The sequence below is a fragment of the Vicugna pacos genome, chromosome 31, assembly GCF_048564905.1.
Source record: "Vicugna pacos chromosome 31, VicPac4, whole genome shotgun sequence".
NCBI lineage: Eukaryota > Metazoa > Chordata > Mammalia > Artiodactyla > Camelidae > Vicugna > Vicugna pacos.
The window spans coordinates 23,722,830-23,735,855 of record NC_133017.1 but is presented as its reverse complement, the minus strand read 5'-3'; the positions used below and the strand labels follow the sequence as shown (position 1 = coordinate 23,735,855).

The window sequence follows — 13,026 nt, the reverse complement described above, 5'->3', positions numbered from 1 at the left end:
AGGCTGCACAGCACGATTACCTAAGGGAAAACGGTAGAAAATGGGCCTGAAAACGAAGTCTGGAATCCACGAGATCGTAATAAGGACCTGGATCTTTATTTCAGGAACAGTGGAAACTCTTAAATGGAGCAGGACAAAATCAGATTTGCATTTTTAAAATTCTGGCTACGGTCTTACAAAGAAAAAGGGGAAACAAAAGTCAATCTGAGGCCTAAAATTAAGAGTCATTTAACCGTCCACTCAAAAGATGACCGAGGCTCGGGCTGAAGGCAGGTGCTTCCGACAGGTGTAACCAGCTGCCTGGGCTCTGCCAGCCCTCATACCACTCTTCTCCGCCCTTCCCTCCACAGTCCACAGCAACAGCACGCATCCACTGCATGTGGACACACGTGTGTAGGTTTGCGCGTGGGAGGTTAAGGAAGCTCCCCCAACTCATGGCTTCTATGCTCCTAACAAGTCACGATGCAAGATCGGCAAAGACCAGGAGCTGCGGTGAGGGTGCTGCGACGTGGGGCGACTCTATCAGGCAGTGGGAGTGACCGTGTGGGCTGTGACCACAGACTCACAGGGACACCGTGCTGTCACAGAGCTGGTGGCTGGCCCTGGCTTGCATACGTTCAGCCTGCTCAGCATCAAGAGAAAAAACATAGGAGCAACGATTGAGCCCCGACACCTTCCGGCACCTTCCAGAGGAGGTCTATGCGCTCTGCGGAGCTACCTGGCGGGTTAACTATGTATTTCTTTAAAAATGAAAAAAAAAAAACAGTATTTCTTTAGGCAGATGACCTCCATCGAAGGAACTCTCTAGGAGGGCCAATGTTGCCTCTAAGGGAATTCTGATGGGAGAGGCAGGTGACGGCCACTTACACAAACACGATGTCCCCTCGCTTGGAGTAAGCAGGGACAGCGCTGGCGATCGTGGCAAACCCGTACGAGTATATAATGGCTTCTTCTGTCTTCATAAATTTTGCCAGGCGGTCTTCCAAATCCAAGTGCACGTCTATTTCAAGAGCGAAAAAAATCACATGGTTAAACCACCTTACAACTCTTGTCCTTCAACTAAAGAAAAAAAGAAAAGAACATAAGCAGTTTAGTTATGAACACTGTGACCCGGTGGTCAAACTGTAATTGTTTTTGAGTTATAAGTTATAGAATGCCTATTGAGATACTTCTGGGCCAAAACTATTTCTACAGTCTGTGAACTGAACCGGCTACTCACCCATCCGTGAGTATGCGGCCAGGACGGCTGACTCTGAGCCCTGCTTCCACGGCACTCTAGCACGGCTTCAGGGCCCAGTGACTCTACCTGCTCCAACGTCCCTCAAGCAACAATGCTGAAGCTTGACCAACATACGACGTACGTTATTAAGTTATTAATGCCTTTTTGCATTTTAGCAGAAATGAGCAAACCAGGCATTAAGACAACTGTCAACCAGCTTAAAAAAAAAAAGAAGAAAGAAAAGGAGTTAATTTAAAAAGAACCCCACATATACTCTGCATCAAAACACAGAGACTTTTTCGGCTGCGGTGCTCCCTCCTGCAACTGTCTGTGCCAGCGCTCAGCTGGGCCACCTGCCGCCACTCCGCAGCACTGAGCCTCTGTCTGAACTGTTTTTTACGTGTACTGGTGAATTTGAAGTATAGCACAAAGAGAAATACGGTCCTTTTATGGAAGCAGCTTAAGAAGAAATGTTGATGTAATTATGGGGATAAATTGTAATTATTAAACTGGTATTTTTTTTTTCTCTCTTAAATCATGGTTCCTCATAGCCCTGCACCTTCCCAGGCTAAGCAAAGAGGCTTCACACCCTGGGAAGGAGAGAGGATGTCTGACTAAACACAGAGGACCCTCGACTGTGAACCGAAAGCTGGGGTAGGAACCCACTATTGAATGAGGGATGAGAAGACACAGAGGCTCCAAACTAAACCCCAACTTGATGGCAAGAGACGTACAGTGAGGAATAAAATTTACCAGCGACATCCAAAAAATAAAATAAACTGAAGCCCACTTCACCATGCAGACTTCTTAAAGGATAACACAAAATTGTGAAGATGAGCTAATCATCCCACTCCAACCAAGGAATGAGAAAAAGCTGGGCGCGCTTCTGCCTATTTGTAAGTTAAAACGTATCAACAGTCTGTTGACGAAAACCACACGAAATGCCATTTGATTTCCACCACAAGCACACACAGTCGTTTTTATAGAACTGACACCGTCATTATATCAACATTAAACGGACACAGGATGCTGCAGGAACGACGTTTAGGAGAATGCCTCCCAGTTGACCACAATGGGACTAGAGGGGCACTGAGCTCTTTAAGCATCAAACCTGTGACATCAACACCGTCAAGTCTGAGGACTTGGTCTTGCTCCCGCCTGCCTGCCCTTCCACGAGAGACGCTGCTGGAGAGGCTTCGGGCAAAATCCGGCAAGAACGCGGAAAGCAGTGGCACACCAGAGAAGCAGCCACCTTCCACGCGGCCGCGCAGCGCGTGCCTCGGGAGTGTCATCTTCTCCATCCTCGTCGATGCCCTCAGGGCACCCTCCCTGCACACAGGTCCCCACCGCCCTGCGGCCTCTCGCGTCTTAGCAGACATGAGGGGATGGTCCCCATGGGAGGCCTTCTTCAAACTGTACCGCTGCCTGTAAAGTGGGTCTCACCTACTCCCAATCTCCACCGTTCAGCTAGCAGGCGGACAGCCCGAGTCACAGCGAACCGCTTTCATTCAGTATCTCCATTTCAAAAAGAAAAACATGCTTTGTATACAGGCGAACTGCTTTTGCCAACTACAAAAAGGGATTTAAGTCATTCTGCACACTTAGCGCTAAAAGCCTCTTTTCACTGACCAGCAACAGAACAGCCAAACAGTCTTGGCTTTGCTTCAGGGCTTCGGAGCCAGTCAGCTGGCTGGGAACCTTGTCAGGCGTATTCTCAGTGTGTGTGTTCATGACCATTTTCACGTCGTTGTCATGAAGTCACAAGAAGAATCTCTCTACAATAAATCAACGACGTACTGGCTCTTGCCTAGTCCCAGAAGTTAAAAAAAAGACTGGCCTTTCCTCCTCCTATCCAAAGGCACTGGGTTTTGGCTGACATCAGCCTTGAAAAGCAGGCTTTACGGCAGGTAAACATGGTAGACTGCGTAACTTCTTTTGATATATGACAGCCACCCTGCAGTGAAGAACCCCTCAACCCAAGGGCAGGGGAGGCAGCAGAGAAACGCTGCCAGGGCGTGTTCTTTGACTTTGGACGTCTGTCTTCTGTGTGTATGATCCATTTCAACAGTTGGTGCCATAGATCTGCATGGAGCGCAAACCAGATGCTACATTCTCTAACTCACTGCTACGAGCACACATGGTCAACGAGAGGTCGCGGAGGGAGGTGACCAGAAAAGCCTGTGTCTTCCCAGCACTCACTGTACTTTCTGGCACCTGCTCCCTCACCAGAACATAACAGATGGGAGGCAGGGCCCGTGCACAACGCCCCACACCAAGCCCAGGGCCTGGCCAAGGTGGCCATCACAGGGGGTTCAGGTCTGGGATCCCTCATTGCCAGGTGTGAACCCCGGACAGGCCTGTAACGGCTGCGCCTCTCAAGTCCTCCCTCTGTCAAATGGTAAAAGGCACCAGCCTCAAAGGACTGTTGGGAGAACCGCAAGAGTTAATGCTTATTACACTCAGAACAGTGCCTGGCATGGAAAAAGCCATATGCTGTGTGTTTGTTCAGTTAAATCAATATTTGTAGAATAAAAGAAAAAGCATTCTTTCAGAAGGAAGAAACAGTAATACTATCTCCTAATTAAGTAATCCAAACCCTGCATATTTAAGGACTATCTCACACTGAAGTCACTTGTTCAGTCTCCTATTTGTCAGAACAATAGGAGCTATTATGGCCTTCCCGGTTGCTTTCCACAGGCCAGACCATAAAACAGCCAACTCTAGAGAAGTCTAAAACAACCAACCGTATTTTCTTTCTCTTAAGATCTCCGTATTTTTGTGTTACATACTTTTTTTAAATCCCTGGAGACTTGGACCATTTTTCTTAAAAGTACAGATTTCACTCACTTACGCCCTCATTAGAACATAAACACAGTGCTCACTGTTTCCACGCGGAGTATCTTATGTGACTCTTACCAAAACGTTCTAAGCTGTGCAAAGGCCATTCCCTGGCACTATGCCCGCTAAGCAGGTCCCAGGCACGCGGGATAAACCGCAGGTAAATGAGATCTGAATGCAGCACAAACAAAACAAACAAACAGAGCAGGTCACCAAGAGAAAGCACCAAAGTGCACTGGGACACCATCAGCCTCAGAGGAGAGGAAGGCTTCATGACCGGATAAAACTGCCTGACTGGTTCTCAAACACACATTGAAACAATAAGACGATGAGAAGGTGGGAAAACTTCTGATCTACCTAGTCCTTACAAGCCTGTAAGAAATCGCCGGGCCTTTCGGAGGCGGAACATTCAGTCCAAGAAACTAGACGGATTTTAATTCAATCATCAATTTTCCTTTTCTGTATTAATCATCTAATATGTTAACTGTGAAACAGTAAAAAGAGAATGTTTTAATAAGGAAATTTACTTTTACAGTAAGTGACTTTCATTCGTTATTTGAAAAGTTGAGAAAAACGCTAAAAGAAGGGAGTATTTTCATCATTGAAAATAGATGCCTGAGTGATACTTTCAGGGGGGAAAAAGAAGACAAAATTAAAAGGAAACTTTTGGTGGTCCAGGGAACGACACCCCAGCCTCATGAATAAACAGCAACTTCAGATGAGAGGAAAGGGGTCTTCCCTTCTGCTCAGTGCAAAGGGCAAGTGCAGCCTAAATATTTAGAATAATTTAGTGGTTGAGGGTATTTTAGAGATTTTAAATACAGCCTTAGCTGACCTCAGGTAGCTTCCCTGAGTTTAAGTAACGCTGAAATTTCAAGGTAATTTGATATAACCACAATTATTTAAGTTTAGTTCCAGAATAAGGAAAAACAGAAAATATCCTGCTGGAAAACCAAGAAGTAAAAAAAAAAAAGTATCATATACATATAAAGAAAGGAAAAAAGATGACAAACAAGCACGGGCAACTGCTGAGAAGGAAGGAAACAAGTTTATAAGAATGACAGTGTACTTGGAAAACGTTGCACATTACTTCATGTTGTAGGTGTGGTGTCTCATTACAAAACTATCGCACTGCAAATTAACCTTCACCTTTGTCCAGATACCAGTCTCTTTGAACCTTCAACTACATTAGGGTAAGGATGACACAGTGACCAATAAAGTGGTTTACAGAGGAGCTGATACACAACTGTGTTCATTACACTACTTCTGGTGGCCCATTCTGACACCTGAAAGATCAAATCCAATTTAAATTTAAAATAAATCTGGACAGCAAGGTACAGAACATGTACGTGGTCTGCTACCATTTTTGCAAAACTTGGGAGGAAAATGCATGGGAGTGGTTCGCACATGCTGCAGAAAGTCTCTGGAAGAATTAACAAGAAACTACAATAGTAGCTGTCTTTTCTGGGGGGTGGATGGCCACGGGGAGAAGAGTTCACTCTTCATCTGAATTATTCAATCAAGAAAATTAATTTAGCATGGATCTAGAGGGCTTTATAGTAACTGAAGTAAGTCAGACAGAGAAAGGCAAATGTCGTATGATCTCACTTATATGTGGACTCTAAAAACAAACAAACAAACAAAATAAACAAAATGAGAATAAACTCATAGAGAACCTGGGTGGTTGCCAGGGGGGAAAGGGACGAGGGGTGCTGGCAACAATTAGGTGAAGGGAAGATGTACAAACCTTCAGTTATAAAATAAATAAGCAATCGGAATGTAATATAAGCATAAGGAACATGGCCAATAACAGAACAATAACTTTAGGGACTGGCGGTTACTAGACTCATCATGGTGAGTATTTCATAATGCATGCAAATGTTAAATCACTACATAGCACGCCTGATACCAATGCAGTTTTGTAGGTCAACTATATTTCAATTAAAAAATTGATTTAAAAACCATTAAAGACCCTCAAGTTTGAAAGCACATAACATCCTATAATGCACATTAAATTTCAGGTGATCCAAACGGAGGCTGACTGGGCTACGACAGCATCTTTCCGTAGCTCTGGGAAAACAGGTCTTGAAGATTTGAAACATTTTCCCCCCAACTGCTTGATTTAGCAATACATTTCTTACCTGTCTTCTCTGATTAACTCCCCAGCAAGAGCTAAGGTCACACATGCAAATAAAATCTACTAGAAAGAGGCTTCTAAGAAAGCAATGTCTTTACCCCAGCAAGCAGATCATAGAAAAAAGCCTTGCTGATCAGATTACAACAAACAACTCTGTAAAAAAAAAAAAAAAGCCTTCTCTAGTTTTCCAGTTCTTATCAAGGAAATAATAGCCTACCAATAAAAAGCAGGCAAGTAACTCATGTTTGCACTAGCCTAGAGGGAAAAAGGAGACTCTGACCTGAGCTCTTTTCAAGTCTTTGGTTTTGCCATTAAGACTGGAAATCAGGACACGTGTTTTCTAGTTTTAGGACTGAAATTAGCTGTGTGATCATGAGGAAATCACTTAACCTCTCTGGGCTGTCTAGTCCTCTGAATAGCTGGGATACTGAAACATTAGAGTGTAAACATCCTTTCCAGCTGTAAGAGTCTTGGACACCAACTCCCATCGTCTGTTCCAATACAAACAATTTAACCACCAAACCAGCTAAGGGATGAAGAAAGGTGCTCCCTTCAATAAAAACATCTTAACTGTTCAAGTGAAGAAAGCACACGACCCAGAAAACAAAATGAGCACAGAAGGGAAGAGAGACTCCCCTGCTCCACTTTCCCACCCTCTGACTTTTCATAGAACAGAATGCCATTTCCAGTCATATCTTCATTTGAACAGTTATTTAACAACATCTTCGAAATTTTCAGAAGCCAACAATACACATTTAATAAAAACTACCACAAAATTCCAGGGTCTTCTTGATGACTCTGATTTAGGGAGTTCATAGTGCTTGAAAGTCACACCCTCATCCTCCTCTGCAGTCAGCCCATCCCCGGGTCATTCACACAGAAGGAAATCAGTGACCCTTCATCTTCATTCCCAAAAGCAAAGGGTTACGCAGTCTATCACCACCGGCCCCGCCCGTCGGTCTTCGCCTTCCTCCCGGCACGTGGTGGCTGCCCAGCTAGAGCAGTTTCCCGGTCCGTCTGCAGAGAGGCGTGACCCCGGGTATGTTCTCATCAGCGGAGCGAGGGCAGAGTGATGTGCGACACCGCCTGCCCACCAAACTGGGTACCGCTGTCCTGCCCTCCTGCTCCCTCACACTCATCGCCTGACTTCAGCCCCGGACAGCGACAGTGCCCTCAGAACCAGAGCAACGAGACGGAAGATCCGGGTTCCTAAACAACTGTAAAGAGCAGAGCTAGGGAGCGTATAGCTCAGTGGCAGAGCGCATGCTCAACACACACGAGGTCCTGGGTTCAATCCCCAGTACCTCCATGAAAATAATACATAAATAAACCTAATTACCCCCCCTAAAAAAATAAATTAAAGAGCAGAGCCACTCGCTACTGGATGCGTCCCCTTACAATGTCTTGCGTGGCAGGCACAGACTGTCTCCTCACACCTCTGTCTCCCGGGGCAAGTGCAGCAACAGCTCAGGCTTCGCGTGCCGAGACGGCGCACCTTCTGTGCCGACGGCTCTTCTCCGCGAGGGACAGTCAGCCCTAGACCAGAGCATCCCCCACCAGTGGTCCAAGCTCACCAGCTGAACACCACAACTCATCAAGGACACCTTTCCCAAGGAGTTTTGAAATCAAACTGCATCTTAATTCTTGCAAGCGGAAGTCTGAAAAACATGACAGGAAACGTACCAAATGTGCCATAGAATCCTCTGGGGCCACAGGTCCCCACACCATACTTCTTTAGAGATGCCAAAGCTGCCGTCTATGTGGAAATAAAAAAAATACGTAAAAACATTAAAATTAAATTTTAATAATTTATCTTTCAGAGTTCAAAACTGACATTTCCTATTCTTGAATCCACATAGCTCTCCGGTCTCCGGCTTTTCTTCCTTTCTTAGAACTCAGACAATTCTGACAGGATGTAAAGAAAAGAGGGAGGTGAGATTTCATAACACTTCATAAGTGTTATGACTTAAAATGTGAAAAAGGTTTATTAGCCTGATCGTCAAAACCTGGTTAACTCAACACATTCATAGGTTTTGGCATTTGTGAGCCTAAGTCTTTCCTCAGAAAATGTTTAGTGGCCCACAACCCTAGGAGAAGAGTCAATCCCCCGGACACGTCTCCCTGTTCCCCAGTCTGGCTCCTTCAGTCCTCTGGCTGCCACCCAGCACCGCGCCCCATGAGACACTGTGACTCCTCTGCTGGAAGCTCAGTCACAGCTCTGTCAGAGAAGAGTAATGACAGACACCCACAGAGCCCTCTCTGATGCTCTGCGTTTGTGTCTTATTTTCTGTCCAGTTTCTTCAGACAGCCATGCTATCTGCCCACTTTCGCACATGTGTGCTCCTTACCTTGACCCTAGGGTTGTCCAGCAATCCAAGAAAATTGAATGAGGCAAAGTTGACGCATTCTTTTCCGTTCACCACAATGTTGTGGCTCGGAGGGCTGGGGGAAGAGACAAGAGTGGTACACTTTAGAGTCACTTGTGTTACAGGACACACGTTATCACGCTGTCCCAGACATGGACAGGACACACAAGTGTTGTCATTCTACTCTATTTGCACACTGGTTTCTCACCCCTGTTAAATTTTAAAAAGTACAACTAGAAAATGGTATATTGGGGTGGCAATCTACAGAGTCAAGGCAATCCTTATCGAAGTATCAATGACATTTTTCACAGAATTAGAAAAAAAAATTCTAAAATTTGTATGGATCCTAAATAGCCAAAACAATCTTAAGAAGAACAAAACTGGAGGATCACATTCCTTGATTTCAACTACACCACAAAGCTACAGCAATGAAAGCAATACGGTGCTGTCACAGAAACAGACATACAGATCCACGGTACAGAATAAAGAACCTAGAAATTAACCCAGGCTTATGTGAGCAATTAATCTATGACAAAGGGAAGCCAGAAAGAGAAATAAAAATACCATATGAGATCGCTCATATGTGGGCTCTAAAAAAACCCCAAAAAACCAAAAAAAAAAGCATAAATACAAAACAGAAACAGATTCATAGACATAGGATACAAACTTCTGGTTGCCAAGGGGGCAGGGGGTGGAAAGAGATAGACTGGGATTTCAAAATTGTAGAATAGATAAGCAAGACTATATTGTATAGCACAGGGAAATATATACAAGATCTTATGGTAGCTTACAGAGAAAAAAATGTGACAATGAATATATATATGTTCATATATAACTGAAAGATTGTGCTCTACACTGGAATTTGACACAACATTGTAAAATGATTATAAATCAATAAAAAATGTTAAAAAAAATCTATGACAAAGGGGACAAGAATATACAATGGGGAAAAGACAGCCTCTTCCATAAGCAGTGTTGGGAAAACTGGACAGCTATATGCAAAAGAATCAAACTATTACCTTCTCACACCATATACAAATGTAAACTCAAAATGGATTAAAGACTTAAACATAAGACCTGAAACCATCATCAGTGAAACGCAAAGCAAAACCACAACGAGATCTCTATCACCGCAAACTCGTCAGAATGGCCGCCATGAAAAAGACCACAAATAACACATGCTGGCAAGGATGTGGAGAAAAGGGAGCCCTCACGAACCGTTCGTGGGAATGTAAACTAGTGCAGCAACTATGGAAAACAGTATGGAGATTCCTTAAAAAGTTAAAAATAGAACTACCACACCATCTAGCAATTCTACTCCACAGTATTTATCCAAACAGCACAAAAACACTAATTAGAAAACACATTTGCAACCCTATGGCATTTCAGCATTATTTACAACAGCCAAGATATGGAAGCACCTGAGTGCCCACTGATAGATACACGGACAGAGAAGATATGGTATAGATATAGATACACAATGGAATATTACTCAGCCATGAAAAATAAAAATATCGCCATTTGTGACAACATGAATAGACCCAGAGGGTATTATGCTGAGTGGAATAAGTCACACAGAGAAGGAAAAATATGTATGATTTCACTTAAATGTAGAATCTGAAAAACAAAACAAATGAACAAACATAACAAAACAGAAACAAAGTCATAGATACAAACAGGTAGTTGCCAGAGGAAGGGGAGTAGGGTAGGAAGAAAAATGGGTGAGGGAAATTAAGAGGTACAAACTTTCAATTACAGAATAAATAAGTCATGGGTATGAAATGTACAGAAACAATTATGTAATATCTTTGCATGCTGACAGATGGCAACTAGACTCATTGTGGTGATCATTTGAAATGTGGTAACCATTTTGAAAGTCATCATGGTGTGCAGCAAGAATGAATACAGTGTTTTAAGTCAATTATACTTCAAAAAGAAACAAATAAACAAACTCGTAGAAGAGACCAGACCTGTGGCCACCAGAGGCGGGGTGGGAGGAGCGGGAACCAGATGAAGGTGGTCAAAAGGTGCAAACTTCCAGTTATAAGATAAATAAGTACTAGGGATGTAAAGTACAACACAATATAGTTAACACTGCTGTAAGTCATATACGAAAATTGTTAAGAGAGCAAATCCTAAGTGTTTTCATCACAAGGAAAAACTTTTTTTTTTCTATTCCTTTAATTTTGTATCTATGTGAGGTGATGGATGTTCACTGAACTTAATGTGGTAATCATTTCACAATAAGTCAAACCATTAAGCTGTACACCTTAAACTTACACAGTGCTATATCTCAATGAAACTTGAAATTTTTTTGTTTCTAATTTTTAAAAACCACTTCATTGTGAACAAATGCTAACCATAGTGAGGTAACACAGGGTTGCCACAAACCTTCCATTTATAAAAAGTGCAGCTCTACCGGCGTGCAGCAAAGCCAAGTGTAATGAAATGAGGTAAGTCTATATATTAACACCTGGCCAATGACAGCAGCTGCCCTCACATACTGTGAAGTTACACATAGGTCTTTTTCTACAGAGAAAAATAAAGTTGAATAACCATGTACAAGGGTGAATTCCAGATATATTAAAAAACCTAAAAAATATTTTGGAAATAACACAAGGAAATTTAGAAGCATCTTTGGGACCTTAGAGTAGGAAATGATCTCTGAAACAAGTCTAGTGCCCAAACATACAACCATGAGGCCAGAAGGGATGAACCTGACCGAGTCAAAGTTAAGAATTTTGGTTCAATGAAGATACCAAAGATGAAATTAACAGACGGGCGATAAACAGATTTACTGTATGTCATGAATCAAAGATGGCATCAACTGTATTTTATCTACCAGTAAGGAAAAAAAAACCACTGCCAGGTAAAATGTAAGGATGTTTTCTTATCATCTAGATTTCGGTTTATATTTCCTGAAAAGGCATCCTGGCAGATTTCCGTCCTCCTACTTTTGTACTTATGAAAGAAAAATCAGCAAGGCAAATCAGGCAAGACATTCGTAACCTCTTTCCCTGAGCTCTGGCTGTCTGTTCTGTGCTCCGTCATCGGCATCAAGGGGGATGCATGCGCCCTGCTAACAGGAGTGTATCCTGGCACTGCTTGGGAGGACGCTCCGCGGTCATCTCTGCGCTTACCTGACGAGTCAGCATCACCCATTCTCTAAGTCTAATGCTGGAACTCTCCTACTGAACCAAACTCCTAGGTTCATCTTTCCCCAGTTGAATCACATGTCTCTAGAAAGTAAGCTGATGGTATCCAAAGGCAGCATCAGTCTGACAAAGGCATGTTCACAGCCTCAATCGAGCAGCCTCTGTCCACCTGTTCAGAGGTGTCGGGCCCTTTCTCCGACCAGCAGGGGACTGGCTGAACGTAACTCAGCTGAGGTGCTGGCAGCGAGCACAGCCGTGACCGAGTTCACCGGGACACAGGCAACGACACCTTCCCCATCCACCCCCAGCTGCCAGGGACTCTCAGCAGCTCCAAGAGTCATACCCATCTCCGTGACCTTAACACAGGAAAAAAGACAAGTGTTCCTTAGGGCCACTGTAACAAGGGTACTGCTCAAAACGTGACTGAGGACTAACGGCTACACAGCATATGGAACTCATGCTAATCAAGACAGGCTAGGAATCAAGGAGAAAAAGAAGTAAAAGATGTGAACAGGCATCCTCAGGACGCCAGCAGCTAATGTAATAATAAGCAGAAGAAATGGTACTTGAAGGCTCAAATAATCAGCGAAATGCAAAACAGAACAACGTCACTACCAAACACGGCTGTGGGAGACTGGAACCCCGGGCTGCTCGCTCAGGGGTCCCCACGTAGAAGAGGCCCCCAGGGAGATGAGACAGGCATGTATCAGTACCCAGTTCCCGGTTCCACATCCCCAGACACTCAAACAAGTCCACAAGAGGGTAGTAAGCACCAGGTCTCTGTGGCAGCGAGGAGTGGGGACAGCCTAGGTGTGCACCACAAGGACATGGCTAAGGAAACCATGGTGGTCGCCACAAGGCGACGACACACAGCGGCCAGAAGACATGCCTGGGAAGCGCACCCAGCAGTGCCCCCTCTCTGTCCGCCCTGCTTGACATTCCATCAGACCGCCGAACACGAACTAACACTGCGTTCACCTCAGTCCTGGTCCGCCTGCCCCAAGAGACCTGACTCTGATGTGGTCCTCAAACACAGCAGGCACTCAAGTATTAGTTGAAAAACTAAGTGCTGAGTAAAAAAGCTTGAAAAAAAAATGAGAATGAAGTCTAGAGCACAAAATTAAAAAATTTATAAAACATTAAGATTATATGGTTTCAAGGGTACATGAATAAGAAAAATAATAGAATGTATGATTCTAATAACAAAACAATGATAGAAAGCGTAACACAAGTGTTACAGTGGGATGGCTCACTGGGGAGGAGCTCTGATGCGGGCGCTGGGGGTGGAGGAAACAAGGCATAAAGCAAGCG

General features: G+C 43.9%; 1 protein-coding gene across 1 annotated transcript in view; it reads right to left on the bottom strand.

The window, feature by feature from the left end:
• The window catches only part of SPTLC1 (serine palmitoyltransferase long chain base subunit 1), a 46,628-nt gene that overhangs the window by 24,214 nt on the left and 9,388 nt on the right, over positions 1–13,026 (bottom strand). The window contains exons 4-6 of the mRNA XM_006203270.4: positions 8,543–8,636; positions 7,878–7,950; positions 868–1,000 (exon numbers count right to left, since the gene is read on the bottom strand). Of these exons, the coding sequence (XP_006203332.1) occupies positions 868–1,000; positions 7,878–7,950; positions 8,543–8,636 (300 nt within the window). The remainder of the gene's footprint in view (positions 1–867; positions 1,001–7,877; positions 7,951–8,542; positions 8,637–13,026) is intronic.